This window comes from Danio aesculapii, chromosome 18 (assembly GCF_903798145.1).
Source record: "Danio aesculapii chromosome 18, fDanAes4.1, whole genome shotgun sequence".
Classification (NCBI taxonomy): Eukaryota; Metazoa; Chordata; class Actinopteri; order Cypriniformes; family Danionidae; genus Danio; species Danio aesculapii.
The window spans coordinates 5,372,748-5,392,043 of NC_079452.1; the positions used below are offsets into that span (position 1 = coordinate 5,372,748).

A 19,296-nucleotide genomic window follows, 5' to 3' on the forward strand; every position below is an offset into this window, starting at 1 on the left:
ATTCTGCCTTCAACAGCCAACTTTATTATGAGTGTCTATTGAGTGGCATCTTCTCTTGGTCATATCTGTGTATTCATTTATTCAAATGAGTGTTTTATACATACTTAAAGCTTGGCTCACACTGTGCAATTTTTTTTACATTTTATGTAATATTATGAAATGATTGTTGCATGTCAGACTGCACGAACATAGGTCACATGTCACACTGTAAGATCTACGTTTTCAAAGTATAAGACTGAACGACAATGACGACGTTGCAAAAAAAAAGACATGCAAGAAAACACATCTAGAGTTTGACATCATACTTGACACCTTCACTGTCATACTTTCTGATATGATACCTCCTGAAGAACATAAACAAACTATAGCAGAATTTTAGCACACAGCGTGCCTCAATAGTAAATCCAGAAAAAAAAAACAGTTTTGACATTTCCTGCGCAGGTTCATACCAGCAGGTCTCAAGAGAGAATTTTTATCAGCAGTTAATACATTCATTCATTCATTTTCCTACGACTTAGTCTATTATTTATTAGAGGTCACCACAGCTGAATGAACTACCAACTATTCCAGCATATGTTTTACCCAGCCGATGCCCTTCCAACAGCAACCTATTACTGGGAAACACACACTCATACACTACGGCCAATTTAATTAATCCAATTCACCTATCCGCTTGTTAAATCATGACGTATCAGTGACGTATAAAAATACTGTTTCCGGGTCCAAGCAGCTACTCGTTTGAATTGAGAAAATATTCGTTTATGGCCACTTTTTAGTCATATCACTCATTGAAGTGAATTTGATATAAAATCATGGTGCAGTCTCTGGGCTTTCTGCATCACAAATTTTTACAATTTATAAAATTAGGCATGGACATATATATTGATCGAGATTTTTTTTCGAAAGTATTGTATTGCTTTGTAAATGTTTATTATTACCATTTGATGAATCTCCCCGTACAGTTTGATAGAGCGCTTGGACACGGAAACCGATTTGTGTGATGTCCCACCTAAGAAGCGGATAGCACATGTCTTTGGACTGTGGCGGAAACCGGAGCACCCAGAGGAAACCCACGCCAACATGGGGAGAACAAGCAAACTCTACACAGAAATGCCAACTGACCCAGCTGGGACTCAAACTAGCGACCTTCTTACTGTGAGGCGAGAGTGCTAACCACTGAGCCATTGTGTCGCCAGCAGTTGAGACAACAATTGATAATACTATTATCAGTTCATCTATTTATTAAGTGTTCAGTCCCAAATAATGCAAGTCAACATAAATTATGGTACATTACATCATAGATAGCACAGCTACCCACATCAGTGGGTAGTGCTGTCACCTCACAGTAAGAAGGTTCCTGGTTAGAGCCTCGGCTGGGTCAGTTGGCATTACTATGTGGAGTTTGCATATTCTCTCTGTGTTCGCGTGGGATTCCTCCAGGTGCTCCGGTTTTCCCCACAAGTCCAAAGACATGCGCTATAGGTGAATTGGGTAAACAAAATTGTCCGTAGTGTATGTGGGTGAATGAGAGTGTATGGGTGTTTCCCGGTGACTGGTTGCAGTTAGAAGGGCAGCTGCTTTGTCAAACATGTTGGATAAGTTGGTGGTTCATTACGCTGTGGCGACCCTTGATTAATAAAAGTACTAAGCCGAAATGAAAATGAATGAATAGATCTTAAATGTTTAACTGATTTAAAATCAGCACCAAACAGCTGAATACACCTTTAAAATAAGTGTTTTTTGTTCTTTTCTCACCTTTCTCAGCTTGAGAAAATTTCCAGTGTGCCTAATGTGACAGTCGGTTACTATGTGACCAATGGAGAGATGGTATACAGTGCCTCTGTAGTTGTGGAGGCTCTTAGTGTCTATGGTATTGAGAGATTGATGGCAGACATCCGGCAGTTTGTGCCACTGGTGCAGGCCGTTCCCATCCCAGCAGTCCCCTGGAGATCCAGCCCTGCCATCTCACTGATGCTGAAGACAGGTCAGACTCCAAACTCAATCTTTGCTTCCACCCTAATGTGTCAGTGCTGACAAACATCATTTTTCTCTATCCTTTAAAGTCCCTGTGAAATAAAATTGGGGAGGTGTTAGTATTATGTTAGTTTTAAAGGTTCTGTGAAGTGCTTTGAAATGTGTATATACAACTTTTGACATAATGTCAAATGATGCACAAAGTCATCTAGTAGCTCCTCCCCATAAAAAAACAACCAATGGCATTTAATTTGTATAACATTTCTGCTAGTGATAGTGCTTGAGATCAATTGCATCAAATTAAAAAGCAAATGATAAGCGTCTTGAAAAGGGCAGGAAATACCAGATTCTATAGACTATTTTTTTTTGGACAGAAATTTTGATGAGAAACTGAAGAATGAATCAATAATAAAAATAAAGTGTACGTTTTGGATGTTTATACAGTATCTTATAAATGTGAATTCTGTCACTGTTTTGGAGCACACTAACTTATAGATATCCTTAATGAGCCCCTATTTTGCATTATAAAAGGTCACATTTTGGGTTTAGTGGTCTCCAACAGCAGTCTGATATGCATGCAAGGTCAAAAAACACTTTCATTGTCTTGTAATATGCATTTAGTTTTACCTGATTATCAGAACGACTCCCATAGGATTTTTAAGTGATTCATTTGTTCCCAAACCCCTTTTTTTGCATAAGGCTAATCTGCTGTAATTGGTCCGATGACCCAGTCTGTTATGATTATTTGACTGGGTTCAGCGCGAGACAGAGAGAAACAGCCAATATGGCTATGAAGCAGCAGAAAGTATGTGAGAGCCCAATGCAGGAATGCATTAAAGCAATGCACTTAAACACCAGCATATTACACTACTCTTAACCCTAACCCTGATCTATAATAGATAAGTGATCACAAACCATGTGGGGCGATTACAAAATACAATACACAGTTAAATACATATATTGCAAACTACACAAGCGAGGCAACAATACTAATTATCCTTACTCGTTATGATCCGGAGGAAGAAGAAACTGGTCCATATGAACTGTATCAGTTACTGACAAAGACCCTGTCAAAGTCTGACAAAGTCCCATACTGCCTTCCTTTAATAGCAAATAGCCAGAAAGGCACGTTTTTTTTTACCGGAACCAGCACTTCATATTTGATTATGTATCGTGTCAACGTCGCTGCGTTCAGGCAAAAGATCCGAACCCAACGCGATTAATTTATTAGACTCTGAGTCTACTATTTCATTAAAAAAATCAATAGTTTTAAACACCGTGCACTTTCAGATTTAAACCTCATTAACTTAGTGCTTTGTTACACATCGCATTGAAGGCCATTTTCAAGACTAACATATATTAACACATAAAAAACTTTATTTTAATTTCACGAGACCTTCAAGTTTATCTATAAGCCAGTGTGTTCTAAATCAAGGAAAATTGTAATACATATATTTTTTGGCATCACCTAATACTTTGCCACAAACAAGGGCAAATATAAGAACTTTATACACAGTACATTTTTGTAACAATAAATGGAGGAACACCTATGACATAAAATTACGGTGCATTAAATGCCCACATTTCTACAGCAAGTCCAGAGGGAGAAAATGCATTGCACATACACAGTCAGTTTACAGGCAACTAGGTCATTCAAAATTAAATGTTACACGCAGTTACAATTTAAATGTGATGATTACTATTATACAAGTGATATGTTTCAAACAGTGTAAATATGACTTCCTTTGTGGTGAGTAAAGTCTGGTTTTTATGTTATTGTCACATGAACCACCATTATGCACAGGTATGCAGTGTTCGTCACCCCAGAGAAACAGCAGCACAGTATCGTGTGAGTTGGCATGGACCAAAACATGTATCAGACCCATTTGAGTTACACAGAATGTTGTGTTTTATAGCAAAGAAACAGTTGGTGCATTTCTCACAACACTATTTACATTTACACAACAGTTAATGCATTTCTCATTGCATTTAGTACAATTAGTACAGACTGCAAAAAATTGTTGATAACCTGCAAAACTGTGTCACTTGTTCAAAATGGACAGCTCATTCCTCAAAAGCAAGTATTCATGCCAATGAAAGTGTCAGTGTCATCAAGATGAAAAGTCCTGGCACAATTGTTTATGAACAAGATAGTCGAATGGCTTTGTCATGTTTTCATTATGACAGTTTACTCTGTACATTTTGTCCAATGCAAAGAAGTCAGATTTTGGTGATTTGGTGACTTCCTGAAAATGCTCAAGACAGCACTATATACTATTTGCAAAACCATTTGAAAACTACAGTAAAGTTAGACATCACTGCATTTAGTTAGGTATCTGAGTACAAGACCCTGAATATGTATGTTTCCCCTTTTTACTGCATATGCTCTTTGCAATTGTAATTTATTCACAGCATTGTGCAAAAGAATAAATACACCCTTAATAACAACAAACATAAACTCCCATTGGGTAGAGCTGTGCACAACTGTGAACAATATTGCAGTACATATTGAAACTGAACCTACAACATACACAGGTCTGTAAATCATTCATGAAATTGTTCAGTTTAGAAGACATTTTCGGGAAAAAAAAGATAAAAATTTTTTATAAAATTTGTTTGACAGATTTTGACAACAAGTTCAACATTTTTGTATGTTATGACTCAAGTAATGAAATGACGACTATTAGTTTTATATGCATTGACTATTCAGCTATCACAAGTTTAGATAATTTTGACTGGCATGACATAAGCAAATGATAATGTTATAAAACAGCAGAGAGTTGTAGGAAAGCAATGGATGCATGTCCAAAAGTCATTTGCAATTTGTTGGAAGGAATGAAAAAGTGCTACTATGATGTGCACAAATGACTAATTGTGTTGAGAAATGCATTAACTGTTGTGCAAATGTAAATAGAGTTGTGAGAAATACACCAAAGCCACTGAGAAAAGCTGTAATGGTTACTTGAAATAATGTAATAAACCCCAAGAAATGTGGTTTACAATGAATTTATAGAAGCAAAAGGGCATTGCTGGTGATGTGGAGTGCATAAACCCTTCTTTGTTGTTCTAAATTCACTGTAAACCATGGCTTCACACAGACGTTGTTATTTCCTAAATGAATCAACGTTTCACAAAGTTAATGAAACAGTTTCAATGGCTCGTGATTTTATGCCTTTCTACAATTTTTTAGGCAGTGTTTTAAAATTTGAAACTTTTTAAAAGCAAAATATTTATGTATGTCTACAAAGGTTAACAATTTACTCACATCAACAAGCATGGCAATATGAATAATTACGGATGAAACAAGAAATAATATTTAAATCTTGAGCCAGTTTGTAAATTCTGGCCAGTGTGGATTATATATGCACTGGTAAAATGTTAAAATCAACTCTCTCAAAGTTGAATTAGTACTTGCAAAATGCTTGCAAAGCAACAGTCACAGGTGTATCAGTGTTTCTGGAGTATTTTAATGTAGCAAAACAACCAATAAGAACCAAGGACCTGGCCTTTATGTTTTATATGGTTCATTATAGAACTCAAAGATGCAGGAGAAAACTTTTTTAAGGGTGCAAAGAAATATATATATATATATATATATATATATATATATATATATATATATATATATATATATATATATATATATATATATATATAGCTATTGACATCTATCTCATGTGACAACTTGCATCTGCCTTGTTTGTGGCACTGTAACACAGGAAAACTTGACTATTTTTGTCAGTTTTATTTATATAACTCATTGTGAATTATCCATTAAAAGTTTACTGCAACAACATTTGACACAGTTTCTTCAACGTGCTTGTGTTTATGTCTGTATGTGTAGTACTGCGTTTTGTAGGGCCAGGAGATAATATCAGATCCTGCAGATTTATCCAGATGATGGAGCAGAGACTGGAGAATGCTTTTGCTGAGGCTGAGGCCATAGTGATGAACTCACATAGCACTCTCACTGTACAGGTAGAAAGATCTCACCTTTCATCGCCTTCATCTGAACTATAACTTCTGACCATATCACATAAAGTAGTCTTTATATTTTAGTTCGTTTTTTTTTTTTGGGTGGGGGTGGGGGTATTATAATGCCATTCTCTTGCTGAAGTGAGTAGTACAAATTTGTAAATTGAAATACCAATATTCCATGCTGGGTTTCACGGTGGCGCCGTGGGTAGCACTATCGCCTCACAGTAAGAAGGTTGCTGGTTTGTGCTGGTTGAGTTGTGACTGGAAGGGCATCCGCTGTGTAAAACATATGCTGGATATGTTGGCGGTTCATTCCGCTGTGACGACCACTGATTAATAAAGGGACTAAGCCAAAAAGAAAATTTAATGAATGAATGATTTTTTTTTTTATTATTCAGTGGTTGCCACAGCGGAATGAACCGCCAACTTATCCAGTATACACACGCGGTCACGGAGAGAACATACAAACTCCACACAGAAATGCCAGCTGACCCAGCTGGGGCTTGATCCAGCGACCTTCTTGCTGTGAGGTGATTGTGCTACCCACTGCGCCACCGTGCTGCCCCAAAAAAGAAAATAAATGATTTAATTAATATTTCGTGTTTTCTCTTTGTCATATGTTTTGCTTCTGGTAATATACAGTATTTGTATGGGGAACACTTATTGACTATTATCTACAACTCTTGCCTCAGTAAATCTTAATGTACTGCTTATAAATAGTATGATAGTCATTGTAGCAGTTTGTATGTAGATTTAAGGTATTTAGAAAATGATCATGCGGAATAAGGCACCTCTTTGCAAGCTAACAACCATCTACTGTAGTTCAAAGAAATGGTCCTCATATTAACGTGTTGTTTCTCTGTCTTCTTTTCTCTCAGATTTTGAGCACATCTCAGTCTTTGGGTTCTCCTGCTGTATCTCTTATATATATGGTGCATAATGGAAGTGTCATTCTTAATGGCACAACAGCCAGTAACCTGCTCAGTCACCTGACCGCCGAACTTGTTGGCTACTTCCTGTTTTACCCTCCACTAATCACAGCTGAGCGTAAGTGCTTTCTGGCATTCCTGGCATTCCTGACCTAGCAGGCACAGGATGTCAAAAAGAGTCAGATTGACATTGTACCCCAACGTCATGGAACGTTGCATTTTGTTTGCCAACGTCAGGCCGATGTCAATGTCGGACAGATGTATTTTGGTTACTTTTCAACACAACCTAAAAACAACAAAATAGCAACGTCTAATGATGTTACAGCTTAACGTTGTGTGGATGTTACCAATATGACATCTATCAGGCAATGGATTTTGGTTGCCATACCTAACGAAAAAATGTCAGTATTTGACATTAATATAATGTTGGTTTAGGATGTTGGCTCGACGTTGGATGTTGGTCACTTTCCAACACAACCTAAATCTGTGTTGGTGAACTAAATCTAACCTAATAATACCATCTTATGACGTTGTGTGTCTGCTGGGAATCTTGCAAATAGATGCAGTTTTGACAGTACTTATATTTATTTTATGTATGAATAATATTTGATGGATGTTGAAAACCGAAGATACTTTTCAAACGAAAACTAGTGATTTGTTATAATAATTTTGCATATTTATTGCAAAACAAAAAACAATCAAAACATGATTTTTATTCTTAATAACTTTGATATTATATACCAGATAATCAAGTGCACCAGTGATGTCTATGCACGAGGAGAAGTGAACTGCAAGAAGCTTACAGACCTACACACGAGGAAACTAGTGCTCGGGCGCACAGTAATTTAAAAACAGTAGTTTTAACAAGTATTATTTATGCTATATATTAACCTACCCAATAAATTGTATTTTTTAATGTCCACCCCCACCCCAAACCCAACCATCATAGTACTGTCAAAATATGAATTATTGTTATACAATGTCATAAAAAATACTGCTATATTGTGCATATTGCACTTCCGGCCAGCCATGTATCCAATCTGTTTCCTCGCGTATAGGTCTTTAATCATGTCGGATGTAAACAGTCTCGCACAGTGCACTCGATTATTTTTGCCATAGAATTGCCGTCATAGATAGAACATTTTCCACTGTGGTTGGCAGTGTACACAGGAGGTAGAAACAGGTTCATGCATACGTATGTATATTCAAATAATGTATATGCAAGGAGGAGAACATGTTTGACTATGTAGTAGCTTTAAACATTGATATGAAATAAACACAATCATGAGTGGAATTTTAGTTTTCTCACATTACCCAATTTTCACTATTAACTAGTGGTTTATTATCTGCCTATTGTTCAGAGAATGCCTGTTTATTAGTACTTGTTGCAAAAACATGATTTTTATTCTTAATAACACTGATGGTATTATATACCAGACAGATACAACATTTTCAGTGTGGTTGGTAGTGTTCACAGGAGGTGGAAACAGGTTCATGCATACATGGGCCAGGGCACAGCATGCACATCAAAGCCAATTACAGAGAAAATAATTAACAGTAGGGAAACCTGTATACACTTATGTGTGTGTCTGTGTGGAAAGTACACGGCTCCACAAGCAACTGTAATGCTGTGGTGAGAATATCACACACCTCACTGTCACACTTTTGCTCAATGCTGACTGTGAGGTCATTTGTTTTCTCCTTGCAGTCTAGCCTTTTTGCTTTGTTAATTTACACTCACCGGCCACTTTATTAGGTTCAACTGCTTGTTAATGAAAATTTCTAATCAGCCAATCAAATGGCGGCAACTCAATGCATTTGGGAATGTAGACATGGTCAAGATGATCTGCTGCAGTTCAAACTGAGCATCAGAATGGGGAAGAAAGGCGATTTAAGTGATTTTGAACATGGCATGGTTGTTGGTGCCACACGGGCTGGTCTGAGTATTTCAGAAACTGCTAATCTACTGGGATTTTCACGGACAACCATCTCTTGGTTTTACAGAGAATGGTCTGAAAAAAGAGAAAATATCCAGTGAGCGGCAGTTCTGTGGGCGCAAATGCCTTGTTGATGCCAGAGATCAGAGGAGAATGGGCAGATTGGTTTAAGCTGACAGAAAGGTAACAGTAACTCAAATAACCACTCGTTACAATCGAGATATGCAGAAGAGCATTTCTGAATGTACAACACATTAAGGCGGATGGTCTACAGCAGCAAAAGACCACACCAGGTGCCACTTCTGTCAGCTAAGAACTGGAAACTGAGGTTACAATTCACACAGGCTCACTAAAATTGGACAATAGACAATTGGAAAAACATTGCCTGCAATGATGAGTCTTGGCTTCTGCTGCGACATTCGAATGATAGGGTCAGAATTTGGCATCAACAACATGAAAGCATGGATCCATCCTGCCTTGTTTCTATGGTTCAGGCTGGGGGTGGTGGTGTAATGGTGTGGGGGATATTTTCTTGGCACACTTTGGGCCCATTAGTACCAATTGAGCATCGTGTCAACGCCACAGCCTAACTGAGAATTGTTGCTGACCGTGTCCATCCCTTTATGACCACCGTGCACCCATCTTCTGATGGCTACTTCCAGCAGGATAACGCTCCATGTCATACAGCGTGTAAATGGCCTCCACCGTCACCAGAACTCAATCCAATAGAGCATCTATCAATAGAGCATTTGGGATGTGATGGAATGGGAGATTTAGATCTGAAGCAAATCTGCAGCAACTGCGTAATGCTATCATGTCAATATGGAATTTTTACAGTACCTTGTTGAATCTATGCCACGAAGGATTAAGGCATTTTTGAATGCAAAAGGGGGTCCAAGGAGGTTAGCAAGGTGTACCTTATAAAGTGGCCAGTGTGTGTATATATAGTGCATTATTTGTGATTGTTTATCATTTTCCAAAGCTAAATGATATATATCAATGACCTGTTTAAACAAAGTAAAGTGACTACTTTTATTTACAAGGCTACTTTTATTTTTATACAGAGATGTCCTACTGTAAGTAACAATGTACAAGGATACACACAAAATATACACATACAGTGGTGTGTTTGTCCACCCCATTGATTTCTTAGTTATATATTACAATTAAATGTGAGTAAAAATGTAAGACCGGTCAAAACCGGTCAAGCTGCTCATAGATTAGACCTTAGTAGACATTACTGAAGTAATTCAACTGATGCAGGAAATTTACAGCCTGCTTAGCGATTCTGCCTTGAAGACAGAATGTCAGCCAGAGCCTTTAATCACACTGCCAGTATGCAATTGAGTAAAGGTTTCATTTGGGGAATGCGGCTAGACTCTCTGTACTGTCTGTTGGAGAGTAGATGTGCTCAGCTAAGCCTCTGGACCCAGGATCAAAGGGATGTCTTCGGAAACAAGCTTTCTTATCTACTCTCCCTCTCTACAACCCTTTCTCTTGCTATCTTTCTCTTCACTCTCACTATCTTTCCTCTGCAGCTCTGGAATACCACAACATCAACACATCTGTAGAAACCAGACCGTTTTGGATAATCACAGGTAATTGTCTTACTGATGCTGTTCATTACTAGTTATACGTAAAAGAGCTGTGAGAATTTGTTTCTTAAAGGGGTCCACTATGATATCATATTTTAAACTTTAGTTGATGTGTAATGTAGCTGTGTAAACATAAACAACATCACTGAATGTAATATGCACAAAGTTCAATGCAAAGGGAGACATTGGCTTTTACAGAGTTAGCTTAGCAAAGACTACAGTGAACAAGGTTTGGGGACTACAAAAAAATACATCCGGGCTAGTGAGATCATAAACACTTCAGGTTACGTGCATTCAACATGCGCATACTTTCTGCACAGCGAAGGAGCGTGGCCAGATGTGCTGGAATGTTATAGCAGAGCAGGCTAAAATGCCGTCCAAACACTGCTATTTCTACAGAGCTTGTTCTGTTTCTGTATTTGGGCTTCCAAAGGACATGACATAAATAGAAAAGTGCTTACACATTTAATTTAAATTTTGTTCCAGAGAATTATATATTAAAAAAACATATAGCTAGCATTTGACAAAGGACAGCTTCCAGAATCTCTCCCAGTTCAGTGCTGGATTTGACAAAAAACTCCTTAAGGAAGGAGCAGCTACAACCATAATAATAGAGCTGTAGATTGTGAGCCTTTTCATTTTCTGTCTGGTTCAGGCTCAAACTGATACGGCTAACAACTAAATTGACTGACAGAATTTACACAGCAGCGTGCTATTAGAGGTATTACACTTTTTCTGGTGACGTGGAGCCGATCCGCGAATCACAGCACATTATGTTAGCTGACCAATCAGAGCCTCTTGAGGGTGGGCCGTTTGGAGGAACTAGGAAATATGACAGTCGTTTTCATGATAGCTGAGTAGCTGTGTAAGAATGTTTTTTTTTTAACTACAGTGGTTCCAACTGTAGTTTTGCTGAATGACTAAAAAGTCATCAGTAATTATGGTGAAAAATTTCTAGTCAAACATCCTTCTGTTATCTCATACCAAAAGTGGAAATAAGGGCAATATTAATAGCTAAAAAAGTGGGAGAGTGTTGCTATTATGTGATTGTATTGTATTGCAAAGAGCCAGAGCAGAGAGTTTAACATCTATTTTGGATCTGTCTTGACCATGTGACCAAAGCCCAAATACTGAGACATTCAAACTGACCAATCAACAAACGACCACATCGTAGGCCACACCAGGCCCTGATCTTATCAGTATCTACCTTTGGAGTCAGTATGGACCTTCTATGGTGAAAAAGACATGTTAAGCCATATAAACAAATGAATATGATAATTTTCATTCCTACAGCTGTATATAATCAAGATTTATGGAAAAATGATGTGATTTTTTTACAAATGAAGCATGAGCACACATTGCTCTGCGTCTTATAAACACAACCAAGCCTTAAAAATACACTCTGGACCACTCCTTTAACAATTGTCCTCCTCAAGTGTTTGTATCTGGATAACTGAGATTTCCAGATTTCCAAAAAAAAAAAAAAAATGTTTTTACTTTGCCTATTTACTATAAGACATTATAGATGCTAGTACTGTATATGCTCACTGAATTCATTTAAATTCAAACACATCAAATGTTTTGAATCTAAGTGAATGCCTTCATGAAAAGGGCCTCTAGGCCTTTAGTGAAAGTTGGATACGTTGAATGGAAAAGAATAATCACTTCAAGAAAGTCTAATTCTGATCATGTGTGACACAGATGGCAGGTGCTCATGATGATTCCTTTTATATTAGGCACATTTTTATCCAACATGATGTAAGCATGACAAATATTTCACCAATTTGCTCTAGTGAGTTTGTGTTATAATTACAGCTTTTTATTTATATTTTTTAAACTTATATTCATGTAACAATAGCTATGTTTCCGTCAACCTATTTTTATGTGCAGTTTGAAGATAATGGAAACACCAAGATGCGCATAGGTTTTGATAATGCGCATACATAAATGTATGTGCATAACTAAATAAGATAAACTTTTTATTTGATAAAAAAATATGTGCATAAACTACGATGGAAGCAAATTTCAGCATGCGTAGTAAATAAAGTCATGTTATTTTGTTATAAGAGATTATGCAATGATAAAAGTGTGTGAATGGACAAACTAGCAGGCTGCACCCACTTCAAATGTTATCACTCGATTGAATGGGCATTATCAGTGGTTATCAGTTGATAGATATGGGCCAGAAGGGGCCTTCTTTGCCTACTAATAAGCTTAGAAGGCTGTTATCATCTATCCACATGGTTAACCAGCTATATTTAAACTTCCGGCTACAGCCATATGTGATATATAGCTGATTAACCATGTGGATGGATGATAACAGCCTTCTGAGCCTACCAGTAGGCACAGAAGATCCCTACTGTCCATATCTATTAGCTGATAACCTCTGATAATGCCCATTCAATCGAGTGATAACATTCAAATTGGCTGCAGGCTCTCCACATTGTAAAACACCTGAAATGTTGTTTTGGTCAATCTAAAACTCTGTAACCATTTCAGTACCAGTGTTATTATATTATTAATTACTTCGAGAACTGTCAAGAGTATCTGTGCACCTCGTCTCACACCTTCAAACGCCACCACGAGTTCATTGCATGTTAAGTCATTTATTAAATAAAGAAAATCTTCACATAGCTTCTCCTACCGCAACAAATTTTTACTTTTGATATTTGGTGCCAGTTAATCAGGGAGTTCTCTTTGACTCATTGGATGGAAACACTGCTTTATTTGCATATCTTTTATGTGATATTCCTATTTTGGGCAATTTAATTTGCATCTTTGGATGGAAACAGCTATTGTAATGTCGTATACTGTCTAAGTATAATTATTTAGTTGATCAAGAGTTGTACTGCTGATCATCAATGGGGAATTCATCAGAAATGAGATTTCTTGCTTTGGCATTGATCGAAACAGTTTTCATCTGCATAGCAAAAAGAAAATAGAAAACAAAATCAAAATGTTTCAAATTTACATATTTGTTACTGCTCAGGGGTGCGTTTCCCAAACAATGACGTAACAATGATGCATGCATTGTTGACGATGCATTGTTTGGGAAAAGAACGATGTAGTGAGGAGTGTTTCCCAAAACCCATAGTTTCTCTGTCGCAGATCCATCGTTTGAACCACGTTAGTTATAACGTAAAACACCCATAACGATGCTCTAAACTGGGGGTAATAACTTTTTAGAGAAGAACCCCATAATTTCTTTGTGCAAATTTCATTGTTTTAAATGCACACGCAAAAAAAAAAAAAAAATCCAATAAAAAAAAAATAATAAATAAATAAAAAAAATCCAATATTAGGTATGGTAAAAACATGCACTGGTTTTCTATATTAATTGAAATATATGAAAATGGCACATATAGAGCCTAAGTTTCCTTTACAAATATTATTGGGAACATTGCATATCACTTACAAAAGTGATAAAATCACTTACAAAAGCTAACACGTATTCTAATATCATATATAAATCATACAATTAAAATAAATAATGAGGCTATTTATTAAGAAATTAAATTTAATATTTATTATTTATAAGGAAATGAAAAAAATCATACTTTAATAATAATATTAATAATATCAATGACGATAATGATGATGATTATTATTATTATTATTAAGTAGGATATTGCTTATTTATTTTTTATATTTTGAAAAGTCTACTTTTACAGTTTGATTCATGCAAACTACTGCAGAAATGTTCTAAACAACAGGTCCATGTCATATACAGTACAGATACTTAATAAGACACTTAATAAATAACTTACTATAAATTAAAACTATTAACGTATGCTATATATTTTGTTTTCGCAAGCTTTGGAGACATAAATTCCACTTTTAAAATAATAGGTCACCTATATCTTTCGTCATGAGCCATGGCTGTGTTCAAAATAACATCAATGTTTTGAAAGTGCGCAGTGAAGGGAGCGCAATTGTCAATATGAAGATTGTCAAAACTGAACTGTAAAAATACTTTAAAAGCAAATTACACCTGAGAGAGATGACTTTAATGCTTTTTTTTTTTTCAATAATTCCAAGTTTAAATCTATAATGTTTTAAATGAATAGGGCATAGGGAAGATAACTGGGAATAGAACACAGCCAGGAACTAGCTCAAGAGTTGTAGTTGTAAGCATACAAATTTGTGACGCGGTTTGAGAATGTTTGTTGGAATGATGGATTTGGGAAACGGCAAACTATGTTTTTAACGATGGAACTTGCGACATTAGTTGGCCTACGATGGTTTTTGGAAATGCACCCCAGAATAGCATCATGATTTTTATTACAGACTGAATCAAATGTCTAAAATGTTGAAAATGATCGAGCTATAGAAGCTGTTACAAAGTATATTACTTCATTATACTAATAGAGTGATAATATGTCTTTATAGACTATATATAATCCCTTTACAGAGGGATAATTTGTCTTTTCAAACGTATTCTAAACACAGTATATATTTGACATTTTTATAATCATTGAGCATTTTGATAATCAGCCCTGGGAATGACATGGAAATTGATCTCACATGATGTTTTGAGCAAATCAGGAGTCATCAACTCCCTTAAGATTGACTTTTTTTGTAAACTCTACAGGAAAGTGGCCCAGAGTTAAGAATCATTGTCCACAGCAGTGGTTGAACTGCACCTGCATCATCCTACAAAGATTACTTCTAACCCTGATTAAACTGTAACTTTATCTTAGTACTCCCGAAGAACTGAGTAAGCTTGATTAGATGTGTTTAATTATGGCTGGAGCTACACTATACAGCACAGTGGGTCTTGAGATTAGGGGTGAGATTTGAGATTAGAAACCAAGAATTTCATTTAAAGTCTTCTGCCTATGCCCATTAAAGTCCTTCTCCATGTCCTTGCAGTGATTCAGGATGTGTCAAACTCGTCTCTGGAAGTGCAGTACCAGAGCTTTGCCAGTCTGATGGAGGAGCGGCTGGCTGAGCTCTTCATGGTGGCCCACCAGCAAGGCGTTCGCTTCAAACGGGCAACAACAGTGGGCAGTTACACTGTGCAGGTATTACATAATGCAATTGCCAAGTGTTAAGCAAATTTGTGTACTACTGTAGAATATGTAATGGAAAAAAAATTTATTAGAAGTAATCAAGGTGTTTCATTGCCTTCAGATGGTTAGTATCAGGCGTGTTCATGGGACAAAAAACCCAGCTGAGATGACCTACTATGTCCAGCAAAATGGGACCCCATTGCTTGGCACATCTGCAGCCAAGCTTCTGAACACAGTGGACTCACAGACCATGGCGCTTACACTGGGATACTTTGTCCAACTGCAGGCTGAAGGTCAGAATTACTCATTATTACTATTTGTTTAATAACATGATTACAGCAATGAAAATAAATTAATTGTACAACAGTATGTACTATGTCAGGATATTTAAGTAACACGGTTTACTTAACACAGTAACAAGTCCTATAGGTGAATTGGGTAGGATAAATTGTCTGTAGTGTATGAGTGTGTATGGGTGTTTCCCAGTGATGGGTTGCGGCTGGAAAAACATCCGCTGCGTAAAACATGTGCTGGATAAGTTGGCGGTACATTTCACTGTGGGGACCCCAAATTAATAAAAGGACTAAGCCAAAAAGAAAATGAATGAAAAGTGCATTAGTGCCCACCCACTTTTATTAACCTCGCTGGTTCAGGAAGTATTTTTCCTGTTCATTTTTTTTCTTACTTTTAAAAAACGTTTTTGTTAAATCACTACAAGCCAATAAACCCAAACAAACCAGCTTTGAGATGAATAATAGCATTACAATTGTGGATTTGAAGCAAAGAAATATCAAAATCGGACTAAAAGACAATGATTTAAAGGTGCTGTATGTAAGCTTTTGACTCTTCTAAGTTTGCAGATTCTTAAAAAACATGCTAAGTGAACATTCTTGTTTATCTGAAAAACAATGCAGAAGGTCAGATATTCTGCTTTAAAATTGTCAGTTACGTGCTGGAACGCTGTTTTTGTTTTGGTCCCTTTAACCTGCCCAGTGCCAGTTTAGCCAATTATATTTCAGCCTTGTTGGAAAACCGCATATTTAATTCATTCAATCAGAAAGGCTCTCAAAGCATGCGCCCGTGACTGAAATGCAGACTCCAGAGGACAGTAGCAGCCTTCAAAATAAGATGCAGATTCAGAGTTCCACAAGGTTATTAATTAGAAAATAATATAAATATTTTAAACGTAAACATTAGGTGAACAGGTTAAATTGTAACCCTGTGTCCTAACAATATGCTATGTGATGAGATTTGCAGTGATAAGCAGTTTGGCTGTATGCACCAGACGAAACACCATTATTTAATTTTCAAGATCTAAGGTAGATCTGCTGCTGCTTTCAGTAGTATGGCAATAAATGTCATGTCAAACATACATATTGCACCTTTAAGACTTATTTCTTTACAGCTAAACTAAGGGAAAGATCTGCAATCTCATGAAGTTTAAGAAAATGAGTGGTGAAATATAAAACTAATTCAAATTGATAGTTGCATCTATGGAAATTATATGTTTCTGGTTTACTGCAAATTATGCATTTATATGCAACTACTTAAAGATAAAACATATAACATATTTATTTTTGTTCTCCCTGTTGTCAGATGACTTTAATTTTTGTATATATTTAATTATTTATTCATTTAATGATTTAATATTTTTGTTGATGTTCTATGTCCTAGAGAATGATAATGCCATACATTATCCATGTGAGCCATGCTGCTGTTGTATATGGTGTATTCGAGTAATTTCATACCCCTTGGTTTTAAGTGTGGTACTGAAAAATCTCAGTTTCAAAACCTATCTAGCCCTTCCCCTTAGCACTATGCCTTTATGCTAAAGAGAATTTGGACACCCCTACCTCTTCACGTGAATGTGCAAAACAAATGGTAGGTGTAGGGGTAAGGGCAAGGGCTAGGGGGTAGAATTGGGATTGGACCTAACTGTTTTACACCTTGCAGCTGTGGTGAAGAATCCACCCAACAACCTATGGATCATTGCTGCAGTGCTTGCACCCATCGGTGTGGTGACCCTCATCATCATCATCATCACCACGGTTCTGTGTCATAAAAACAAGAGCGATTTCAAAAGTGATCCTATCGGCAACTACAACCCTCGAGTGAAGGTATGCTATTGACTGGATAAACACCCTGCTTGACCACTTCTCATAAGGGTCCGCTTTGCTCTTTAACACTTTCATTATAACTCATTATGGTGTTTTGAACACTCAGCATGTTTTACAGTTTCCTCCAGCTACATGCTTTGCCTCTGGGAGCTCATCCCGAAAGACTGTGTGTGTGAGAGAAAAATGATTGATGACTCTTCATGCTGTTTTCTCTCATTTAGACGACTTACTGGAGAGACGTGGGTTATTACCCTCAGGTAGTTATTCAGCTTTTCAATCATTTCACCTGCTTCTCTGGACTTTTGATGTGCACATGGTAGCTATGTTTCCATCCAAAGATGCAAATTAAAAGTATGCGCAAAATATGAATATCTCACAACATTTTCGAAAATAGCACTGTTTATATCCTATGAGTCAAAGAGAACAATAGAATTTCTGAATTAACTTGCAGCAAATATCAAAAAGAAATACATTTGCTGTTGTCTGAGAATTCACAGTGGGCTTTTTTATATAATAACATTCTTGAGCCTCAAAAAACGAAAAACAATAAATGTGAAACACAATGAAAAAAAAAAAGTACACAGTTGGCTCTGGTGGATTCATAAAACCAAAAACTGCTAAAAAAAACTTACCACCTGGGACATATTACGTGATCTCCAGGAATGTAAATAGGGGTATGTATCAATAGTGAGCCTGGGTTGGCTCTTTCGAAGCGCAGCATTCGCAACATTACGTTGTGGAATGTTATCAGTTTACTGGTTTGTCCATTAAAGGGTCTGTTAAAACAATAATTTTAATTATTTAAAAAAAAAATTGATGTGCAAGCTGGAATTTATTCAGTACATTTGTTTCCATTGTAGTTTACATATTACTTTTGTTATTGGACAAAAGGTTTGTCCATGCGCATACATTTTCTCATGTGCATTTTCAAAATTTACATGCATCATGGCATTTCCATTCAACATACATGTGATATTCCAAAATACTCTGGATGGAAACATAGCTAGTGTTAAGGATGATGTGAAGTGTAGGCCTCAGGGGAAAAATACTAATTAATTGCAATTAATTAAAATGACAACTAAAATGTTGGTTAATCTAAAAAAAGTCAAATTTTGATTAATTTGCTTATGCTGATGAACCACTTTTACAGAGTAAAAATAAATCTATTTATTAAAACCCGAAGAGTGTAAAACATCTGTAAATTAAGTTTACTGATTTTTGTTATTCATGGATATTTTCCATTTATTTATGAACAGTATTTGAATTGCATTTTGGGCATTGTTACTTTTACTGATATTTTTAGTCATTTTAAAGAATATTTTTGAGTTGGACCTTTAAATTAATGTACAAAAAGAGTTTAAACCCAGTACTGTATAGTACAATTGTTAAAAAATTAAGTTAAGAGTAGTATTCAAGGTCCTATAATGCAATTCTAATCATAAATGTAAAACGCCAGTGAATAGCAAACTATGAGAAACCGATAATTTACAGGTAAATGTAGATCAATGCAGGTAAATAGATTATTTTTTAGAGTATGATTATTTTACCTTGTTAGTCCTATTAGCAACTATTACTTTAAAATCTCACATGCTTTTAAATGATGTCAATAGTACAGCATTATTTTTCTAGGTTCGAATCAGAATGTATTTGTATGTATTTGTGTGTGTTCCTTTGCATGCTCTTATATGTCTAAACAAGCTGAATATTTTAAAAATAAGGTCAGAAATTCTCTGATGATTTAGTTGGAAGTAGGT

At 36.3% G+C, this 19,296-nt stretch overlaps 1 protein-coding gene across 2 annotated transcripts in view; it reads left to right on the top strand.

The window, feature by feature from the left end:
* The window catches only part of kiaa1549lb (KIAA1549-like b), a 142,577-nt gene that overhangs the window by 74,199 nt on the left and 49,082 nt on the right, over positions 1-19,296 (top strand). For both annotated transcript variants that reach the window (XM_056478795.1, XM_056478796.1), the window contains exons 5-12: positions 1,765-1,984; positions 5,819-5,952; positions 6,831-6,999; positions 10,357-10,416; positions 15,286-15,437; positions 15,547-15,718; positions 17,379-17,542; positions 17,764-17,799. In XM_056478795.1, coding sequence (XP_056334770.1) covers positions 1,765-1,984; positions 5,819-5,952; positions 6,831-6,999; positions 10,357-10,416; positions 15,286-15,437; positions 15,547-15,718; positions 17,379-17,542; positions 17,764-17,799 — 1,107 coding nt within the window. The remainder of the gene's footprint in view (positions 1-1,764; positions 1,985-5,818; positions 5,953-6,830; positions 7,000-10,356; positions 10,417-15,285; positions 15,438-15,546; positions 15,719-17,378; positions 17,543-17,763; positions 17,800-19,296) is intronic.